The sequence below is a fragment of the Glandiceps talaboti genome, chromosome 3, assembly GCF_964340395.1.
Source record: "Glandiceps talaboti chromosome 3, keGlaTala1.1, whole genome shotgun sequence".
NCBI classification, from domain to species: Eukaryota; Metazoa; Hemichordata; class Enteropneusta; family Spengelidae; genus Glandiceps; species Glandiceps talaboti.
In genome coordinates, this window is record NC_135551.1 from 26,372,052 (window position 1) to 26,393,946 (window position 21,895).

Genomic DNA, 21,895 nt, shown 5'->3' on the forward strand with positions numbered 1-21,895 from the left:
TAGTATGGTTTGTTTGTGAAGCCATGAATGTAAACAGAACTGTGTGAATTTGACATTTTCATTGTACTTCGTACCAACATGTGGGTAGATTACTTGTGTTGTGTACGTGACACTGTTAGCCGTAATGTGTATGTGTGTGACGTCAACGCGTACGTCTAATACTGTGCATTGAAAGTTGTATATAAATTCCTAGCCAGTGGATAGGTCACATTTTAAAAGCTATGAATCGATGTAACTGAAATATGGTTTCAATTTTGCATTTGATAGCAATTTTCTATTTTATAAAACATCTAAAAATCATCTTATCAACATAAGCACCCCTAACCCCATTGTTATTTTTCTGATTTCTTTTTGAGGGTTTTAAAACAGATTTTCGGATACGCAACATATAATATTGGACCCTGCATTCTTCAGTCCCCTATTTGACATTCACAGTTACACGTCAGTTTTTCGCAAGTTTGAATATGCATTTGCCGTACTTTTTCAGGGTATTCGTTTCCTTATGAGGGCGTGTGTAGCGATTCACACAAGATCGACTTTTTCATCGATTTATCACTTGAAGACGTCCAACATGAATTATTAATCTCACGACATCAAAATCTTTCACAACTTCGATATAAATGGGTTAATCTTTGGAAATGTCAAAATATGGGGTTTAATTCTGCGCTTAATTTACGTTGGCAAGACGTAATAAGAAAGTATCGATAGCTTATTATAGATTTTATTGGTACAGCTATCAATACTTCCTTATCTTATTCATGAGTATACTGTGTATTATTAATGCCTAAAATAATCCCCATGATAAGAAAACACCTGTATTTCCAACCTTTGATAAATGTGAATCGTAATCAAGTATTTTTACAGCAGAAATATCGAAGGGTCGCCGAAAGACTGTATATCATACACATTTTCTGTTCCCTAAGAACAATTTAGAAAGATAGGAACATGCTTGCCACAGACCAGCCATTACCATTACAAATATAAACAACGTCATCCGACCCCAATTCACTAATACACAGACACGTACACATTGTCCTTGGAACAAAGAAGGTGCGAGTATGCTTCCATGACCATGGTTCCCTGTGTTGACACTGATGCCTGCTTGTCGACAGGAATGTGATGTTGTTTGTATTTGTAATGACTTGTCTGTGGGAAGCCTGTTTCCTATCTATCTAAATTGTTCTTGGGAACATAAAATGTGTATGATAGCACAGCTGCAGTCTTTCAATATTTCTTCAATAAATGCTTATCGCAATACTACAGAACCTTACCCGAAAAGATGGCATTTTGTTTGGAAGTGATTTAACTTACTACCATAGAGGGCGCTATCGCCAATCCTGTGTGGTTTGATATGGTTTGATATACTGGACGGTGAATCGGTCGTCACTGGTTCTATTGCCTCGTAGAGATTTTATATTGTTTAGTACATAGTTAATTGTAATTACTGTATTCACAATTAATGCCACATTTGGCTACATGTTCAACATAGGGATGTCTTTGTACGGGAATGTACGTTGAAAATAGAACGCCAATAATATGATGAACATGTTGAGTATTAGTGAGAATTTGTGCCGATTTCCGATGCAGTGAGGGCGACCCTTTTAGTATATACCTTGTTTAAGTACTCGATACGAACATTGCAAATACAAAGTTTTACTGAAACCATTAATTTTATTGCCACATTCTACTATAATATTATACATCTTTATCATCATTGTTTTAAAAGCCCCTTGTGAATTTCTCAAATTGCCGTTTCAATGTTTGCAAATTTCCATTTTGATCAGCGAAGATGGAACAAAATAGTCGAAACTTTCTCAGGTTGAGCCACTCTTCATTTTGTCAATGATGTCTCGTACGTGTTCTTTATTCTGTTTGTCGACAGCATCATCAGTACCAAAGACGCAGTGCTTCGACATCTCTGGACTAAAACGGCTGGCAGGAGTTACACGACCAAGCTGCTCTGCTAGTGTACGTGTCAGACAAGCCTCGTTACCACAACATATACCAATGTACTGAATATCTAATTCTTTACATTTAACTCCAAACTCTGCTATGTCAGTTCTTGAACAGGAAGCAACTTCTAGGTTGGTTGGGAATAACCTTTCACCTGTAAAAATAGTGTGACAACAAGTGTCAGTTGATGATAGCATCACCACAAAACCACACGTGACGCTCATTGATAAGACGTGATTTCATCAATATATATATATACCCCTTCCTCCCAGTAGTTATAATCTATCACACTTCAGAAAACATCCATGTTCCAGGCAGGAATATGGGTTAGCGATTCTCGTCGTATGATGTGCATAATGTGGTAGGAATACATTAGGAAAGGCTCCTTCGAGTCTATTTCCTTTGAAGTCTTAAAAGAAAGACATTTTATAAGAAGTAAAGTCAAAGCAAACAAAACGTAAACTATTTTTTCCTATGGCCATGTTTTACATGTATGATACTTTTTACTGGTGTTAATAAATATTTATTTAGTATGCTTTTGATTTTAAAAAATACTATATAAATGATAGTTGAGTTGTATTTGATAAAACACCAGTATTAAATATACTTAACTGTACACTATTTTTCGTACTTCTGGCTTGGTGAAAAATGCTCCAAACCTTTACTGGAAACAGCCCAATCGTCCTAACTATATGAACGGCAAATTTACTTATTGTTGATAAGTAGCTTATAGGACTGTGTACAACGGATTGATGTCAGTATGTAAACAGTCAAGGGTCAGTCACAGATCTGAGGACTCATTGTTCAATAAATTGTAATTTTTGGATGTAGACAAGGATCGATCACTACGGTATGTCGAAAATAAAAATGAAATTTATCACACTATACGGTACGAAGTACAGCTACTATGGCCATAAGATTATTACGATTGAGATTTGAGATGGTGTGGGTGGGTGGGGGTGGGGCTTGCTGATATTTTACTCACCATTCTTTGGGTCGGTTAAAGCCATGAAAGATGGTTCCTGTTCAGTTGTTCGGAATGGCAACGGTACTGCAGCTAGAGGCCCCTGATTTCGAAAGAAAACATAAGAGAGGTTGCGGAGATGAAATGGGAAAACTGTAATAGCACCATTGGCCAATCAGGCCGCTCAATATACAAAATATACATTGTCACAAGACAGCAGGCAACAAAAACTTTAGATAAAGCAGTGATCTTTATAGTTAACTTGTAGAGCAAGTATCTTTCATTTCAGGAGATATATGGAAACGTACCTTGTATGTTGTCCGAGCTTGTTCCAGAATTTTAACTGTGGTTTCTGGTCCACTACCACAGTTTAAGCCGACGACAGCAGCGCCCTCACTGTACAGCTTTTCAAACACCTCGGCATACGGTACTGAGTCAGGTGTACAGTATTTCCCGTCAATAATCTGCTGTGCTACGGGTGACAGCGTTATGACGGCCGGTAAACCTACAAGAAAGAAACCGATGATAAACCTTATTATCAACACAGTAAATTGAAGTACATTAGCATATACAGGTTGTAATCCAATGTGGACGTGCTAATATGCAAAGAGCTGCAAAGAGGAATTATTTTGAGTTCCAATGGTACCTTTTCTGGGATTTTTTATTGAATGACAGTGCTTCATGCAACTGTCTGGATAATAATGACTGTATTAGTATTTACAATATGATCGATTTTTTACAATAGCGGTGAATCACGTTTATCAATGGATTGATACCACATTTCCCATAATGCAACATTCAAGATGGTGAATTTGCAAATCCTTTAATGCGATAGTATGGGTACGTCTGTATGCTATAAGAAAGGGTATGTTGCTCCTTTCTTTTGTTGCAATTATCAATTTTAAAAAAATGAAATTTATTAAGATAATTCGACAGAAGATAATTTGAAATGACACCCATTATGTCGAATGCATGGTAAAAATGTAACAAACAAAATTAAATTTTAGTATAAGATTTATCAATGTAAATCATAACCTAATCTCTAAGGTACGCTGTGACGGAGCGTCTTTATGCATCAGCCAACCCATTTCAGTGCGTGTTAGCTGATGAGCGTGGCATGACACAGGTAAACTGATTCTAGCCAAGCACTAGACAAGTGAACTTATTACTCTTTCTAAAAATTGGCTTACAAAGATTATAATGTCCCTTGGGAAATCGCACAAATTTAGTTTTTGAGAACATCATCCGTAGCTTGGGAGGACCGTTATGAAAGACAACACAATCATTGCATATGATGTTGTATGTGCATTTTCGTTCTCCCTGAATTTTCTTAGTATTTTTCATGGAATGATATTTCTTACCTTTCCCGGCTTCTTTGATTGCTTCCAGTGCTATCAATGCTTCTCCTAAGTGCGCAAACGTTTCTCCGACAATGTAGTCTGCTCCTGCTTCAACTGCCCACTCAATTTGTTCCTGCAGTATGCATTAATGAAATGGAACATTGAAATTGTCATATTATGAAATATAAAAGAGGGTCAATTATTTGATCACCATTTTCAATTTTGATATAGTTATTCTACAAATTGGTAGAGATGTACTCAGATTCTGAATAGGTAATGATTCAGAAGAAATCCATAGGTTTATGTTAGAATAACTATGCCAACAGGGAACATACACCAGTAAAATATGTCCCATTACTAACATCCTATTGGCTTGTATTAAGCAATGGACCCAAATTCGCAGAATCAGCATGAAAAACAGTGAACATAACAAAAGAAAGTAAACAAGGTGCGGTGATGCACGACAAGACGAAATAAAACTAAGCGAAACGAACCGAAACGAAAAAAACCAGAATGAATCGAAACAGAGCAAAGCAAAAACATAAACGAAACTTAGAAAACAAAACATCAAACTGTGAAAACAAGTTGAACGTATAGAAAAACAATCAATGATATTATCTTTGCAATCGTGCTCTCTCACAACCATACATTCGTTGTTGACATACCTTGAACATATCTTTAATGGTTTGGTTCTTCTCAGCACTATTTGTTGGAGCGTAGATATTGGTGTTGCAGATGTTTCCCGCCATTAGAGTCCCAGTTTCGTCGGCAACCTCACGTGCCATACGCAGTGCATCTTTGTTCATTTTAAGGATTTCATTCTCCCTGCCAATCAATCGCATCTTCTCGCGATGGGCGTAGTACTAAGTACAAAGTAAATACAACATCAACCACAAGTTATTTAAGTAATATATGACCTTGATCTTAGCACTAAAAAAAGTAAAAACTACTAGACCACACTATTACCTCATGCGCTCTATGTCTATGTCTCTGTCTGTCTGTCTGTCTGTCTGTCTGTCTGTCTGTCTGTCTGTCTGTCAGCCTGTCCCCCTCTCTCTCACTCATAGTAGATAAGTTCTACATGTACAATACTCTTCATAGACAAATCTCTAACTTTATGACAGGTCTCTGCCGAACTACAAGACAAAAGTGTGGTTCCCTGACAGCGGGTGCGCATGCCATGGAAGATGAGGGCATATATTTAATGTGTTATTAGAGTACACGGTAAAACGTCTTATTTCAAAGTTGCACTCACCGTAAATGCCAACACAACGTCACTTCCGGCATGTACAAACTCCTGATATGCAATCCTAACTAGTTCGGGATGGTCCAATATAACTTCAGGTACAAATGGACCAGCTTTCAGATAACCTCTTCGCTCAAATAGAAAGATATATCCCTCCGCCACGACGATCCTGTCACCATCTTTTAACCTTTCAAGGAATCCTAAATGAAACGAATTATTCAAAATGTTATTCATATTAGCAGCACATCTAACTTTCAAACTATTAAAAACGTACAAAAAACGAAGCCCAAACCTAAAATCAGAATCGTGCAACCTCACCTTTGACCTTTGTGGACATACTGGACGACTGGTACTATTTTCTTCTTATCTCTTCCTAATAAGAGAAATTAAACATTCAATTATCAATTATTGTGTATTATTTTTTAATTGATTTATGTTGTTTTGTTTTAAGGTCACAAATTTAAATGTCTCGGATTACATTCGGCCTTTTGCAAATCGTTTAGGCTATTAGCTAGCGGCTGATTGACCGTGTTCGTCCAGCCAGCCATCAATCATATCTGTCAATGAAACCGTTGCTTGAAAAGTATCTGTTCCATGACCAATAATATACCGTCTTTTATTAATAGGCTACTAATGTAACACCAACGTGTACAATGATTAAATTGCAATCTATCGGAACAGAAATTGCCGTGGCGTGATATGATTGACAGTGTGAAAGTGATCTTGCTGTACTGAGCCGGGGCACTATTTTTCCCGATTCGAAACATGCTGGCCATTTGACATTTACCATAGAGTTAGCCTTTTCCTCGTGTATATCTTCTCTTTCGTGGTTTCTGCACATTAAGGTAGCGGTTATAACATGTCAAATTTATAATTTATATATCGTTTGAACATGTTGAACGAGTGTAGCAACGTGACGGCGGATATCAATGCAACGGAAACATGTGTATGGTACGAATACGGAGTCACTTGGAGTGTTCATTGGGGCGCGCCAAAATGTCTTGTTTGAGAAATCTGGTCAATAAGATCTATGATGTGACATTTGTGAAAACTATTGTTCAATTTTCTTTTTACTGCAATCTCTCTCGAAATTCCGGCGATGTAACACATGTAGTTCAACCTGGCATGCACTTCTAGAAACTCTTGTCACCATGTTGATGATATCGATGCCCACTTTTACTAGTACGATACTATAATAGCACAATAGAGTTGCACTGAAGGAATATTACTCTGGATGCCAACATCGTTTGTAACTGTGAGTGGAGGTGTAAATCGTAACGATGGCAAATAGGAACTAGACTAAAAGAATGTCAACAGCAATCAATCCAGCAGCTGGGCGAATATTGGCAAACAATATACTATTCGCCCGGTGGCTGGGTAATAGCGGCAGAAAAGTGCCGAAAGTGCCGTTATTCGCCCAGTCGCAAAAAAGGCCTATACCTTAGAAAATTTCAATATTTAAACCAAAAATAGCGCCAATGGCATTGTAGTTCAACATGGCATGCACTTCATGCACAGTTTTTAAAAAGAATGTTTACCCACATGCTGATCCCTGCTAGGTATAGGAGTTCATACAGAGTTTGGTCCTTTTGGTCTACAGGCTCGTGACAAAAAGTGGCCCTGAAGAAAGTCCCCGGATCAGCTGTCCCCGGGTCATTTTCTGCCACGATGAGAAAATACGTGAACAACACACATCTACAGTCATGATGTAATCACATGTCTGGGTCGTTGACGTTTGACCCCTTTACGATGAATGGTACAACTGAAAGCGAAAACTAAGATAGAGGCAGTACGCGCGTTGTCGAGTGTGCAGACATGAGAGTTGCCAGTAACGCATGTGACTGGTAAACAACGCTCGTTTTACGCCTGCACATTTTGCACACGTTACAATTTGTTATATGTTTGTGTGTATAGTTATTCACATGTGTCACTTGTACTTCGCATATGTCTGGTGCTCGCGTAGTACATGTCAGAAAACAAACGGAAAGACAGTTATATAATTTGTAAGACAACATATACAATACTGAATAAACACTGAGCGCAACATACAGTTCATTTTAAGCATTGTGTACATCGTCTGAGAAATAATTTAATCGAACTGTCTTCCGTTAGCTTCTGTGTACAGTTGAACATAAGCGATATGCTGCATGAGTGTGACAGGTTTGTCAATAAATAAGAGAAAATTTATGGTTCCTCATTCCCGTGTTTCCAAGCGCCTATGAAATTACATATAATCATGTGATTAAACACACAACGTAGTTAGATAGACATGGTGTTATTTACATATAGTAAATAGGTGCCTCGACGATGTAATGTAGGCGGGGATACTAGTCACCGGAGCTGCAATAATTGTAGCGTTTTGTTGCGATTTTGAGGTTTTTTTCGTCTGTTTTGGCGACTTTTTAAGTTTTGGTGTTTAGGTGCGGGTTAAACACCAAAACTTAAAAAGTCGCCAAAACAGACGAAAACCTCTCAAAATCGCAGCAAAACGCTACAATTATTGCAGCTACTAGTCACCGACACCCTGGGCGTAGCACCACATGATGGTTAGTGCCCGTGGGTTAATGACTCATTGTCCCCCTCCTTGTTCTCCCCGACCCCGCCCCTAGTCCTTCTTGCAGACGGTATATACTATGTCCTTCAGACGGCTTACGCCAGTTTTTGTAATCATCTCTTACCTCTATCCTCACGTACGTACGTACGTACAGGTTTCAGTCATATAATTATGATCATATGCTCGCGTCTGACATCGGATTGTTGACCTTTGAAATGTATGCCATAAGGGGTAAACTATTTCAGGAGGGGGGGGGGGTTAGAAGATTTGGACTCAAGAACTAAATTTTGTTTTAGCCACCCCAACAGCAATTATTTTTCAAGAGCAACTAGACAGCCATTTTTCTTGCTTTGAAGAGGTACAGCAATATTTTTATATTATGCTTGCAGCGTTTTGTCCTGCTTCGGCGTTTGCCAACAGTCATGAATATAAACATTAATAGTTAGTTTCATACTTACTGGTCTTTTTTAGGATGTATTCTGGAAGCATTTTTTAACAATTTTGTTATGGTTTACTATCAAAAAGTTTGTGCTGTCAGCTAGCATGGTTATGTTGTAGGGTTGACAGTACATGGTATAGTATAAGAATGATAAGATTTCATAGCAAGTACATTGATTAAAAAACCATCACTTGATGAAATCTTAGCAGAAGTAGAATGAAAGTGGAGCAGCTTTTAAATTTCTTTGGTTGGTCAGTAATTTTTACTTTCACTATTGGGCTGCAACATGATTTTTTTACCCCCCCCCCCCGATCAGAAATCAAACGGTGTACTCCTATGCGTGCAATTGAATGATTTGAATATGTCCGTCTGTTGGATATTGCGTAATCTGGTCAGAACTGCTCCACTCGATCGCTGCAAACTATATATGATGACGATGCTAATATTATAAAATCACAAAGATTAGGTGGACGTCAACATTTTCATACCGTCTAAATCTGAACATAAACATGATAAAGTTCAACGGGAAAGAAAAGGGCAAACTAAAAAAAAATCATAACAACAACAACAACACAAACACAAACAAATAAACAAAAACGTGCCAATTGCAGTTTAATAACATTGCATGCAACAAGCGAACTGAGTATTTTGTTTTTCTTTCTTCTGACTTGTATTTTTGCCAGAATGACTGAATGTAGACTTTTGACACCTGGTATAGTGCGTCTACTTTGAATCTGTCATGGTGCACCTGTATCCATTACCCAGCCAGATACTCCCTCCCCGGATCAAAGCTCAATTTACTTCTAAACTATGTCAATCTGATTGTGTGTTCTGACCTTTATCTTGGCCAAGCCGATTATTTTTGGACAGGTTCTTAAATTATTTTGTTTGATTTGTCGGATATCTATAAGTGTGTAACGCAATTCTGTCGACGAATCCCGCCACTGAGAATACTCGACGGTAAATTTAAGTTGACGAGCAGTGTCCTTGAAACGTCGGCCACGCTAACTAGTGACTTTGATTGACAGCCTGTGAGTAACTGTATGGTAACGGGAACCAAACAATTATTTTTTTAGGCCAAAGTGCAGCACCAAACTGTTGTCGCTGGAAACGCCGCCAGATCCGATGATACAGTTTGATTCCGTTCAGGGCATGCATCCTCGGTAAACCAATACTCTGTAATTTTATTAAATATTTCCTATTCACCCGATCACGAGAAAAGTTTATAGTTCCAGCTCATGTTAAACCTTTGAAGAAAAAAAAAGACAACTTCCACTATCAATGACCAGCTACATAAAACATTTTCATAAGAAGTCGTTGGAGTGTCCGGTGTAGGTCTAGGCCTCTATCTAGGTCAAAACACTGTCTCTGAAAATTCTACCAATTTCAAGGGGTTTCACGTGTGTCAAGAACGTACCGTGTGTCAAGAAGTACCGATGCTTTGCAAACTTGAAGTGTTGTCTTCTGAGGCTGATTACCCACCGGTTCTTACATGATAAAACAAAGTTGGTGATTCAATGTTCACATGTACCCTGAAAGGATTTCCGAAGCGAAACCGGACTAAGCATACTAGACATGTACGCATAGGTGTTTGGTGACAGACAAGTTTCGTGAAAAAAATCGAAAATGGTCTTTGATCGCGTACTATCAGTTTTTGAGACAGTCTTTGAAATCAACGCGTGTATATGTTCTCAGGGGTTCCTGGGGGTTCATCAAGATACCAAATGATTCGGTTCTATGGAACTCTCGCGCGCTTGATCTACGTTCTCCATATAGAAGTGATTCTTTTACTGTAGTCAAAGCGCGTTGGCGGCTCCACACCGTCAGTTAGTTCGAAATTTCGTAAGAGTATAGGTTTACGTCCACAAATATGGCTTAGTTCGTTGAATTGCAGAGAAGAGTACGCACGACAACCGCTGGATCTATCTAGGTAAGCATGTCAGAAAAATACAATGTACATTATAATTTAATAATACAATTATAGTATATGTAATTTGTATTATGCTTGACTATTTAGTGCCGTCGTTATTGCATCAGTTATTTTTGTCACGTGTGTGTTATTATTTTGTCATTCAGAGATATTGCATGGATTGTATATGTGAGGGTATTTTTGTACAGTCTGTCAAGTGCAACACTCCTCTGTAATGTGTCATAATTATCGTTCATTCAATTTGCCTATTAAAAGCCATGCTAGCATGTGTCCCAAATCATATGTGATTTCAGTATGAATCAAATATTATAAGGACACACTTTCAGATCAGTACCATGTCCCTGTAATATATTGTATTTTACATTCAATGATTCTTTTCCTCCAGGTGATGGATTGGTTGTATTTGATTGGTCTATGTCTTGTACTGTCGGTGTCCTGTCTGGCTGATTGCCCAACTCGTTGTCAGTGTCAAGATGGCGTACTGTCATGCCAGTCAGATACCGGCGACAAACTGAAGAGAGTTCCTGAAAAACTGTATCAACACGATTTATCCGTGATCATAGAAGTGTACGTATGCACTAACGTTTTGGATTTGACAAGTATTTCATTTATCGACGTTATTGTTTTGTTTTCTTATCCTTACTGATTAACTATAATATTGCTGATGGAATACTGGGATGATCTGATTACTTTGTTCACTTATCATTTTCACTTCGTTCATATCAAATACTGTTCTCAATGAGTTAAGACAATTTACAGACAAGGAGGAAAGTCCCTGTAATTCAACTGCGTGGTGCGCCCTATTTGACAAACTCTATTTTCAACGTAACGGGATAAACATAGCTCATATCATTTTGTTGGTCTCTGAATAAGTTTCTAAGAGGTGGTTGTGGTGTTTATATGTATATTTTTTGTGTATGTATGTGTATGTGTATGTGTATGTGTATGTGTATGTGTATGTGTATGTGTATGTATGTGTATGTGTATGTGTATGTGTATGTGTATGTGTATGTGTATGTGTATGTATTGTGTATTTGTGTGTGTGTATGTGTATGTGTATGTGTATGTATTGTGTATTTGTATGTGTATGTGTATGTGTATGTGTATGTGTATGTGTATGTGTATGTGTATGTGTGTGTGTGTCTGGGTGTGCATGGCAGGTTACATTAATTAAGAATAATGCTCATAACTGATTACTGGTAATTCTAGTAATTATATTACCAAGAATATCAGCAACTGATATAGATGAAAAGAGCCTGTGATTATTTTATTCTATGACAGGAATTTGTACTAAATTGTTGCTTATGACATATTCTTACATACCCCACTTATAGAAATTTCGAAGGAAATAAAATCGAGGAATTACACACTGGAGATTTCACGGGACTCAGAAATGTCGAAGTGTTGTAAGTATCATGAATTTTGGTGACTTTAATAAATTGAACTGTTCCATCGTAGAAGCCTTGATATCAAACCTAGTACTCAGACACATCCAGAAAATTCAAAGGAAGAATAATATTGTCGTCGGAAATATACATTGCAAAAGAAATACTCATTCCTGGGTTCATTTGTAGCTATCGTTTTCAAAAAAATCAATGGGAGTAAGACGAACGTTCCTATCAAGGCCGTGAGGAGGGGGGGGGGGGGGTGACTGGGGATACGAACCTTTCCTACGTCCTCATGACTTCCGTCAAAATTTGAACAGGTTAGACTATCGAGAATACATGGAAGAAAGATTGTGTTTTGATCTACGCAGACAACGAAAACACCCACACAACGTCGCTGTTACTTCGGATAATGATTCAGTTTGATAAACTTTGAATATGATGGTCTTCGGTTGGTTCTTTTTTCAAATGTTTTTGTTCACTCTTGGCAGAAATCTGAAGAGTAACAAGTTGAAGATTTTATTGCAAGGTTTCTTCAGTGGCCTTCGTGAGTTAAGAAAACTGTACGTATATTAATTATTCATTACCGTTCAGACTGTAATACTTACGTCGTGTCACATCGCCCTCAAAATTTTTTAATGGAGTTGGCCAATGCATGAGGGCGCCCTAAACACGACGTAGACTGTTAAACATGTATGTATTTCGTTATCCTATTTGCAGACGGTGTAACTTGGAATTCGATTTTACAATGCCCCCTTCCCTTCTAAGGGACATTGCCAGAATCGGGTCCCGTACACCGTTTGCACGCAGGACTGGTAGTTCGTCTGCTATATAGTACCAAATACTGACAACAACCTGAGAGGTATGACAGAATTGTAGGTTTCACATGTCACAGTGCGGTTTGTACACATACTGGGTCCCATCAATGTACCCTTACATTATAATACAATGTATCTGCAGAAATAGACCAAGGCCTATAATATACAGTGTACATTAGACTGAAAGATACGTCCTCTCTCGGGATGGGTTGACCGATGTGTGAGGGCGCCCCGTCACGGCTTACCTTACAGATTAATTGTACATACAAAGGACCTTCTTTATTTTTTCTGTTTAAAAGATAATCTTATATATAAAGCTGGTAAGATAGCTACTGAACATTCACAATCTAGCTCTTTGACTTCTCAATGTTTGCACGGATTTGACTTCTCATCAATGTTTGCACGGATTTGTTTTCGTGAATAGGCATACACTTTGACACACTGTTTGGGTCTACACCGATTTATACTTTAACGTTCTCTAAATACTGAGAATAATAATAATAATATTTTTGTATGCAACATGAGAGAAACGCTCACAGTGCGCTTGCTGCAATCGCGTTGCATGTATACCCGCATGTATATACCCTTGATGTATTCATGCGACCCTTGATTATGAGTGTTTATAATTACTTTACGATAGCTTCCAGTGGCAGACACACAAACTTTGAATGTACGTACTTCTACCACATGCAGGTCTTACCACAGACAAGGAAGACTATGATTATGCTCATACTTACAACTCAAGTTCCACCCCTTTAAATTTATATTAAGCATGTAACTCGTATTTTCCTTGGCTGAAACACACTAGAGTAATACGGTATACTACCACTGAACGATGAAAATATTAGGAAGAATATCTTATTGTAAATATGTTTTGTATAATACTATTTCTCCTGTTATTTCAGATTGCTTGCAGACAACGCCATTCGTTTTTTGGACACATTTCTATTTAGCACTTTACCAAATCTCCAAGAAGTGTAAGTGGACTTAATTAAAGCCAGTGATTTCATGTATTGAGGATTAATTATATGGGGAATGGACAAGCGATCATATTAGATGAGAAAGGCCACAAAGGCAAGCGCGTTTGCAAATAACAATTCACACTTCTTACAAATAGCCCCCCACGCCCCGAAATAGTCTCATATAATTGTTCATCTCTGTTCAATGCAAATCAATGATATTCATAATTTCAAGAGAAATGCATTGTTTCGCCTAGTAGAAATCCGTCACAATACTCCAACTGTGACACTCCACTACTTGTTATTATAAAGAGCGCCACCAATCACGGGAATCAATTGATGTTTTGACGTCTGCATTTGATGTCTGTATGGTGGCACACTAGTTTATTTCATTTAGACAAAAATGTGGCAAGAAACTGTATTTATTCAATCTTGTTATCCTACAAATGTAGGATGTGCCGTTTCTTGTTGGTTTCTGTGTGGTTGTATCTATTTCCAGAGCAGAAATAAAGTAAAGATGATATTTTAACCCATGCTGCGGTTCTTGAAATGTAACCCTTGACACACGGCTTTTTTTTGCAGAGATTTATCTTATAACCAGCTGGAGTACATACCAAAGGGGGCGTTTGTATCAACAACCAACAATCACGGCAGTCCGATCACTAAAATGTAAGTTTAAAGGCCGGGGATAGAGTCCCCGGTTTTTACATTGTTATCTTATCAGCGGAACCATGAATATTCTAATACATCATAAGACCATTTATAATTCTTTTTGTTCGAGACAACGTCTATAGGTCAGACAACTGTTTTTCATACCTTAAAATTGGACCTTATTTCAAAGATTAACAACTGGAATGATATGAACATCTTCCAGCAAATACAAGAAAGTAGATGACGTTTCGCTATATGATATAAGAACAATTTCGACAGAGAGCTTGCAAACAAAACATCCTAACTGGTGCATTATGGGAAATAGATCGTCCACTGGCAAACATCGGAAGGGTCGATATTCTGGTTCCAAGATACACTGTGTGAAACGATGTCGATTAATTACGTTTAGACTTCCAATTGTTTGTCTTCATTACAATTGATGACATCATGAACTAATGGAAACACAAATTGACTTCTTTGACACCGGAGAAGGATTTTACTGGTTAACCAAGTTTACATTATTCCCAGAGTAGTGCGTGCACCCCTCCTCCCTGCATATGCTAGAATATGTGGCGTTTATTTGTATGGGGAGACGCTTGATAGATCTCGGAAACGGAAACATATCTGTCGCTGTTCTCAACGATCTTTCACATTGTTTGTAATATGAATAAATTTACCAGTTTGATTAACAAGACTCTGCCAGGATGGTAAGTATCCCTCCCTTAACGCCAGAGAAAATGTTACCGTCACTACAAACATTTTCTCTATGTCTTATCAAAGGAAGAACTTTAGATCTCGTGTTCTTTTTTGTTTTGTTTTTGTTTGTTGTTGTTGTTGTTGTTGTTGTTGTTGTTGTTGTTGTTGTTTTTGGTTTTGATCTTTTAGACAGAATTTTTAAATCTTCCTCTTTTTTTACTGTAGGGAATTGATGCATAATGAATTGACTATCCTGACGAATGGAATGTTTGAAGGTCTGTCAAATCTTGAGCATTTGTAAGTATAGTATGAACTGATCATAATAACTAAGTTTACATATAACACTTCTTATGCAAAATATTATCATGTGGTTTTATTAAAGTTACAGTCCATCCTTCCATCCTCCGACCCCCCCTTCATCTATTCATCCATCTATCCTTCAATTCGTCCCTCCCTCCCTTCATCCCTCTCTCCCCCCTTCCATTAACCGTCCTTCATTCATCAGTCCATCCATCCATCCATCCATCCATCCATCCGTCCATCCAACCATCCATCCATCCATCCATCCATCCATCCATCCATCCATCCATCCGTCCGTCCGTCCGTCCATTCATCCATTCTCCCTCCGTCCGTCACTCCCTTCCTCTCTCCATTATTCAAATAGTTATCCTGCAAAAATCACTCCACTTTTATCGTAACATTCTTGTCTTCATTTTATTTTCTCAGTATACAGTGTGTATAGCGATCATAATTGTTCTCTCTAACTTCTTATTTCTTGTCTATGACAGATATTTAGATAATAATAATATCGAAGTTATTGAGGAAAACACCTTTCTACCACTCAAAGAGCTTCGACTATTGTAAGTATACATTAATTATACATAAAAGAAACAATGTATTAGTAATACTGAGTCCAAACCCTGCTACTAGACCACATGGATTACTCTTATGTTTCCTCTCAATATCGCTAAGTGGTCGAAAGCAGTTGCATTCGAACTCTTACCAAATGTACATGTATGCTCGTAATTTTTTTATTTTTTTTGGAGGGGGGGGGGATATATACGTATATGTCACCGTAAGCACACATGACACTTCGTAGCTGTAGTTGTCCTATGCGATATTATTGTTCTTAATGTGCCACATTTACGTTAACATTTGTCACTTACCGACGTCACTGGCTTGCGGTGCTCGAAATATGAATCCCAGTGTTCCAACTCGCCATTTTCCATAAATTATGCTTGAGGAAGTATTATTCCCCAACATATTCCATCGTTCAGTCTGACAATATTCGTGACCTAAGGGTTTTGTCATTACTCGTCTAGCGATTATAGTGATAAGGCCCCCTTAGGTCACTCTTATTTTCCTTGGCTGAACGAAGAAAAAAGTTGGGGAATGATATCTGGAAGTAAAGGACTAAACATTATTAATTGTTCTGTTTCATTTTGCCAGGTCGTTGAAGGACGTAGATTTGAAAAGTAGTATATTTCTGTCAGTGTTATCTTTACATTCACTGCCTCACCTGGGTCAAATGTAAGTACACGGTGATTCAATCGTTATTTTGCATTAGCTTAGGCTCTATGGTAGGTAAACATATCATACCACTCACAGACCAACGGACGGACGGACGGACGGACAGACAGACAGACAGACAGACAGACAGACAGACAGACAGACAGACAGCCTGATAGACAGAGTGACGCACAGTAACCCAAGACACATGGCACATATATATAGTTACATATTACATGTGTTAGAATTATACCTCTCTCTCCTCTCTCTCTCTCTCTCTCTCTCTCTCTCTCTCTCTCTCTCTCACTTTCTCTTTCTCTCTCTCTTTCTCTCACCTCCCCCCTCTCTCTCTCTTCTCTCTCTCTCTCTCTCTCTCTCTCTCTCTCTCTCTCTCTCTCTCTCTCTCTCTCTCTCTCTCTCTCGCTCTCCATCCCTCCTCCCTCTCCCCAGATATTTGTCTGAAAGCTTATTTTCCTGTAATTGCGATTGGTTGGACTTGAAAAAAGAATTTGAATCTATCAATGTACAAATTATGGATGTACCTAGCACTCTTAAATGTGACGACGAAATTTCACATATGTGTGGTAAGTGCAAACACTGAACAATGTCCCATAACTAATCATGAGATCTATGCAGCTAAAAACACTCATTATGGCAATTTCTAGTCTTGTTTCCATCTAGCGATGATGTCGACCTCAAAATACGTCGTGTTAATATCTCATCGGTAAATGTGTGACCTATATATGCCAGTGTTTTTGTTTGATTTCCGATCTCTTAATGTTTTAACTTTTACGATATATTCGTTGTCATTTTGAAGTTGAAGTGACGCATGTTTCCACTGAGACGTCGAGGGCGTGCTTTACAGATACATTTAATCTATATCAAAATACTCGCTATCAACGTGTGGGGGACGGATGTGGATCTTACTGGCTACAAATATAGCCTGTCAACCGACTGGCTCATCACGCGGTGTAATAAATTATTAAGAATAGTGACGTATCTAGCCAATAATAACAAGTTATTAAGACTTGTACATTTGCCAGTGTGGATATACATTAAATTCTATGATTTAGGCTACCGTAAATGTCTTAATATTATCGATATGTTATCCCACAATTCACATGTAATCGATATTAATGAAGCGGGAACCTTTGAACTCCAACACTCTGTATTGCAGACGAGCCCGAGAAGGAGAGGAGAAACAAGAAATTAACTGTTGCAGTAACGTTGAGAGAGTTGGTACCACCAAAATTCGAAAATGGGAATATAGTTATCCTAGGAAAAGCAATGAAGGGAGACAGTAGAGATGTTATTTTTGAATATGCAAAGAATATAACCAAACGTATCCACATGCTAACTGATGAAAATAAACGAAATGTTTATCTAAGAATTTTTGAATCTCGTATGGACGATTTTATCCAGAAGTTCTTCCCAACTATGAACGAAGAGTGGAATAGGTAAGTGCACAATGTAGGTCACAGGTCAAATGTCAAAGCCTAAGAAAGGAAATGGTTCAATTTACTTTTCTTTTCTTGAATGTTTGTTTGTTTGATGTATATTGTGTGTGCTAGAGTTACATAGCAGCGAGTACGCTGTTCTTTGCTTTAGTGTTTGTTTGTTTGATCGTATGTATTTTTGTATTTTTGTATTTTTGTATGTATGTATGTATGTATGTATGTATGTATGTATGTATGTATGTATGTATGTATGTATGTATGTATGTATGTATGTATGTATGTAAGTAAGTAAGTAAGTAAGTAAGTAAGTAAGTAAGTAAGTAAGTAAGTAAGTAAGTAAGTAAGTAAGTAAGTAAGTAAGTAAGTAAGTAAGTAAGTAAGTATGTATGTATGTATGTATGTATGTATGTATGTATGTATGTATGTATGTATGTATGTATGTATGTATGTATGTATGTATGTATGCATGCATGCATGCATGCATGCATGTATGCATATTTAGATGTATGGATGGATTGCTGGGTGGATGGTTGGGTTATATGTGTGAAATCAATGTTCTTTTGGGCCACTCGGTTCTTTTCCTTGTATTTTCGTTTGCTTTAATACCTGTGATTATTTAATTGTATGTGTATTGCATGTACGACTGTTCGTGGTCTGGGGTAATACTTAACAATTTGCTCTGTACATGCAGTCCTCTATACTTTGAACGTACGTATATTATTCGTTCCTTCATGTTTAGAATGGAGTTACAAGATACCCTGGACATGAATATGGACAACAAAACTCGATACAAGGTTTGTATAAATCCCAGTTCTTCTGTTTGCACATAGATGCATGAGTAACACTTATCCCATAAGTGCATTATACAACTCAATTTAGCAAACGAAACAAGTGACAAGTACAATTTGGAATGTTAGAGTATAGGCTAGGCTGATAATAATTAATATTTATATCTCATTTCAGCTCCTCAACGCTGATGATCGCTGGGAACTGTCGCATCTTGATGCCGGAGATCCTCTGCGACGTCAGAGTCTGCATTTAGCTAAAAAGACGAGAAACACGGCTGCCATAATATTGCCAATTGTGATTGTTTTAGTTCTGTTTATGCTTTTATGTTGCTGTCGGAGCACGGTAAGTGAACAGAATGTGCTCGATAATTGTACGTCTCGAATGGTTGGCCAGGTAGCAGGTGCCTTGCTGTTTAGATGCAGTCCACATTATTAAATCATGAAAATGCAGTCAATGTATACGTAATGACGTACGTAAGTGTGAGATTCAGTGATATAATCTCTATATTGTTGCTAAAGCTTCACTAAAGGCATTGTAGCTGAAAACTCATTATAAGATGTTACTTTACTGTTAGCCAGCTAAAGAGGTAACATGTAGGTAATAAGGTAACATGTAGCATGTAAAACACAACGAGTAGAGTATAGCAGATTATACTCGAGCGCCATCAACGACCGCTTTGTGTCTGTCTTTTTTTTTTCCAGAGTGGCGAGACAGGAGTGATAACGCCACCTGGCTGTCTTCAATGGGTCACTACATGTTTGGATAAATTGGCTTTAAGGAAAGAGTTCGTTAGGAGGAGAGAAGCAAAGGCAAAAGAAAAGTCTAAATTTTGGGGTGTACATGAACATGCAAAACAGGTACATTGTCTATACTCCCCCTGCCCCCGCCCCCACCCCATATACATTTAATTTATCCTCGCTGCTTGAACTGAATGCGACATAATATAAACGACTGTTAGTCTGAAACTTGAATATTCGTCGTTGAGGGCGTGGGCCTGTGAAAGCAAGATGCGGAGCCTCAGTCAAAGTGCTCGTTACAATACGGTCGCTTACAGTCTGTGAACCTATCAGAGTGGAAATTTGTCATATATTATCGGAAATCCATACAATAGGGCAACACCGTTCACAAATAACAAGTTTGCTTGAAGTTGAAAATTTAGTAACGTGATAGGAAGACGTAAAAACCTAACGTACCAAATCTCTGTGCCCCTCCCTCCTCCATTACGGCACAGACAAGTAAGAAGATCTTCCTGTCTGTGATTACGGCTAGAAATACTAACGGAAAAAGAAGGTGGTTTTCTGACGATCACTTGTCAAACAAACGATACTGTATCTGATTGTAATTTTCTTTCTTTCGCAGAATATTGGCAAGATCAAGACCATGTCTTCACCTATGACCAAAGCATCACCATCAACAAAAAGAGAACAGTTTCCACAGCCAAGGCCTGTCGGCGATCTCCGCGATAACCTACAAAAACAACGTAGAATGTCACTAGGAGGTACACAATTTAGTTCATCAGGAACAGACGACGATGACGACGATGAAATTGAACTTTTTAACAGAAATAGTTTGGAGCAAAATAAAAAGTTTTCTCGTTAAGCATTTATTTTGCTTGATTCATGCTATGAATTTCTGTTAAGTTCATGTAGCTGTGGAAATCGTTCTGAGACTGTCAAGCCCCCCCCCCAATCGGACATCGCTAGATCTGACTGTGCGTCTGTATTTTGTCTCTAATCTTTCAAGCACGAATAAAAACATACACGTGATAGAGTGACGTGATGTACAGTTCCAGTGATGTCTGGTGAAAAGGACTTTAACCCTTAAATCACCCACCCAGCTTCAGAAATCTACGAAAGAATTCCTTGCGACAAATTTGATTAATTATCAATTATGCGTCACCCTCTGAGTGATGATTGCCACAAAAGGGTTGCTAGATGACAGAGTATTATTCCACCATAGCTGTTACATGTATGTGCACAACTGTGTGCTAGGTATGCAGTACACAGCTATGGAACTGGGATATGCAAAACAGTCGTGGCACAGAGGCGGCATTCCACATCTATACCAACAGGCAAATTGTTCACAACCATGTACCAGGGCTGTGGAAAAATATACCCTGTAACGGGACTGTGGGGCACACAGCTGGTAAATACATGTAGCTGTGCTCTTCTTCCTAGCACTAGGATGTGCACATCCCAGTGCTAGAATGTACAAGGTTCCCTGTGTATGGGTCTAACTCTTCAAAACCCAAATTGAAGGAATCATAGAACTGTTGCCATGGTGATTTGGAGGTAAAAGGTTGCAGGTAAGGAATAATTCGCAGAATATTATTCTTATGACGTCATTGCAGAGTCTTTTCTAGGTTTATGAACAGATCATATAAAAATCAATTCACACAGGCACTAAGGTTTTAGCTAGTAACTGTACAAGCCAGATCCATTTTCAATGACCTTGATAACAACATTTACTTTGTTATTATTTATCATTCTGTTTGCTCGAAAACTTGACTGTTGACGATAATTATCAATGTAGGTTGCAAAATTCTGTCACCTTTTACGTTAAAAATATAATAAAATGCAGGTACGGTTACTTAATGAAAGAAACTCGATTTAAAAAAAAGAAGAAGAAAAGAGACGATCAAGAGCATGGTGACTTGCAATGCGTATTCCAAAACGTGCCAGTGGCTTTTGCATATGTTGGTAATCGATGTCTGCTTCTTTTGCGTTGTTTGGCATGGTGTTCCAAATCTTGCTGTTCCTGTGGGTGAACTTTGAAAGTGCATTATTTGTATTAAGTCTTTTGTTCAAATGAATCTGAGAAAAACACATCATGTTGTAGCCTGGGTAACATAGTCTAGGTAAACAAAACGAGCTTGGAGTGCATGGTGATGTCACAAATATGGGAGATACATATCGCATACCGGAGCCTGAGTAACGGTTCTCTAGGTAAAGAAAACGATAATGGATGGAGTGCCTGGAGATATTATTTTGTGAGATCTTGCTATTGTTGTCGAACTGAATTCTCGAATGACAAGAATTCTATGTACATATACCATCATTCTAATTGAGTAGAAAAGACGGTAGAAAATAGATTTGATAAAAGTGATAATTGAAAAATCAATTCATAAATTGAAAGGATATTAAACGAAATATCGTAGAAGCTACATAAACACCAAACAAACAAACAAACCACTCCGCACCTTAAT

At 38.0% G+C, this 21,895-nt stretch overlaps 1 protein-coding gene across 1 annotated transcript; it reads right to left on the bottom strand.

Moving 5' to 3' along the window:
- Nucleotides 1–1,814: 1,814 nt before the first annotated feature.
- Nucleotides 1,815–7,197, bottom strand: LOC144433299 (betaine--homocysteine S-methyltransferase 1-like). Its single transcript, XM_078121605.1, has 8 exons — nt 7,046–7,197; nt 5,822–5,876; nt 5,513–5,703; nt 4,923–5,120; nt 4,279–4,390; nt 3,226–3,422; nt 2,939–3,020; nt 1,815–2,107 (listed from the first exon to the last, which is right to left on the bottom strand). Exons 2-8 carry the CDS (start codon nt 5,838–5,840, stop codon nt 1,815–1,817), a joined length of 1,092 nt encoding a protein of 363 aa, XP_077977731.1. The 5' UTR covers nt 5,841–5,876; nt 7,046–7,197.
- Between the last annotated feature and the right edge of the window lie 14,698 nt (nt 7,198–21,895).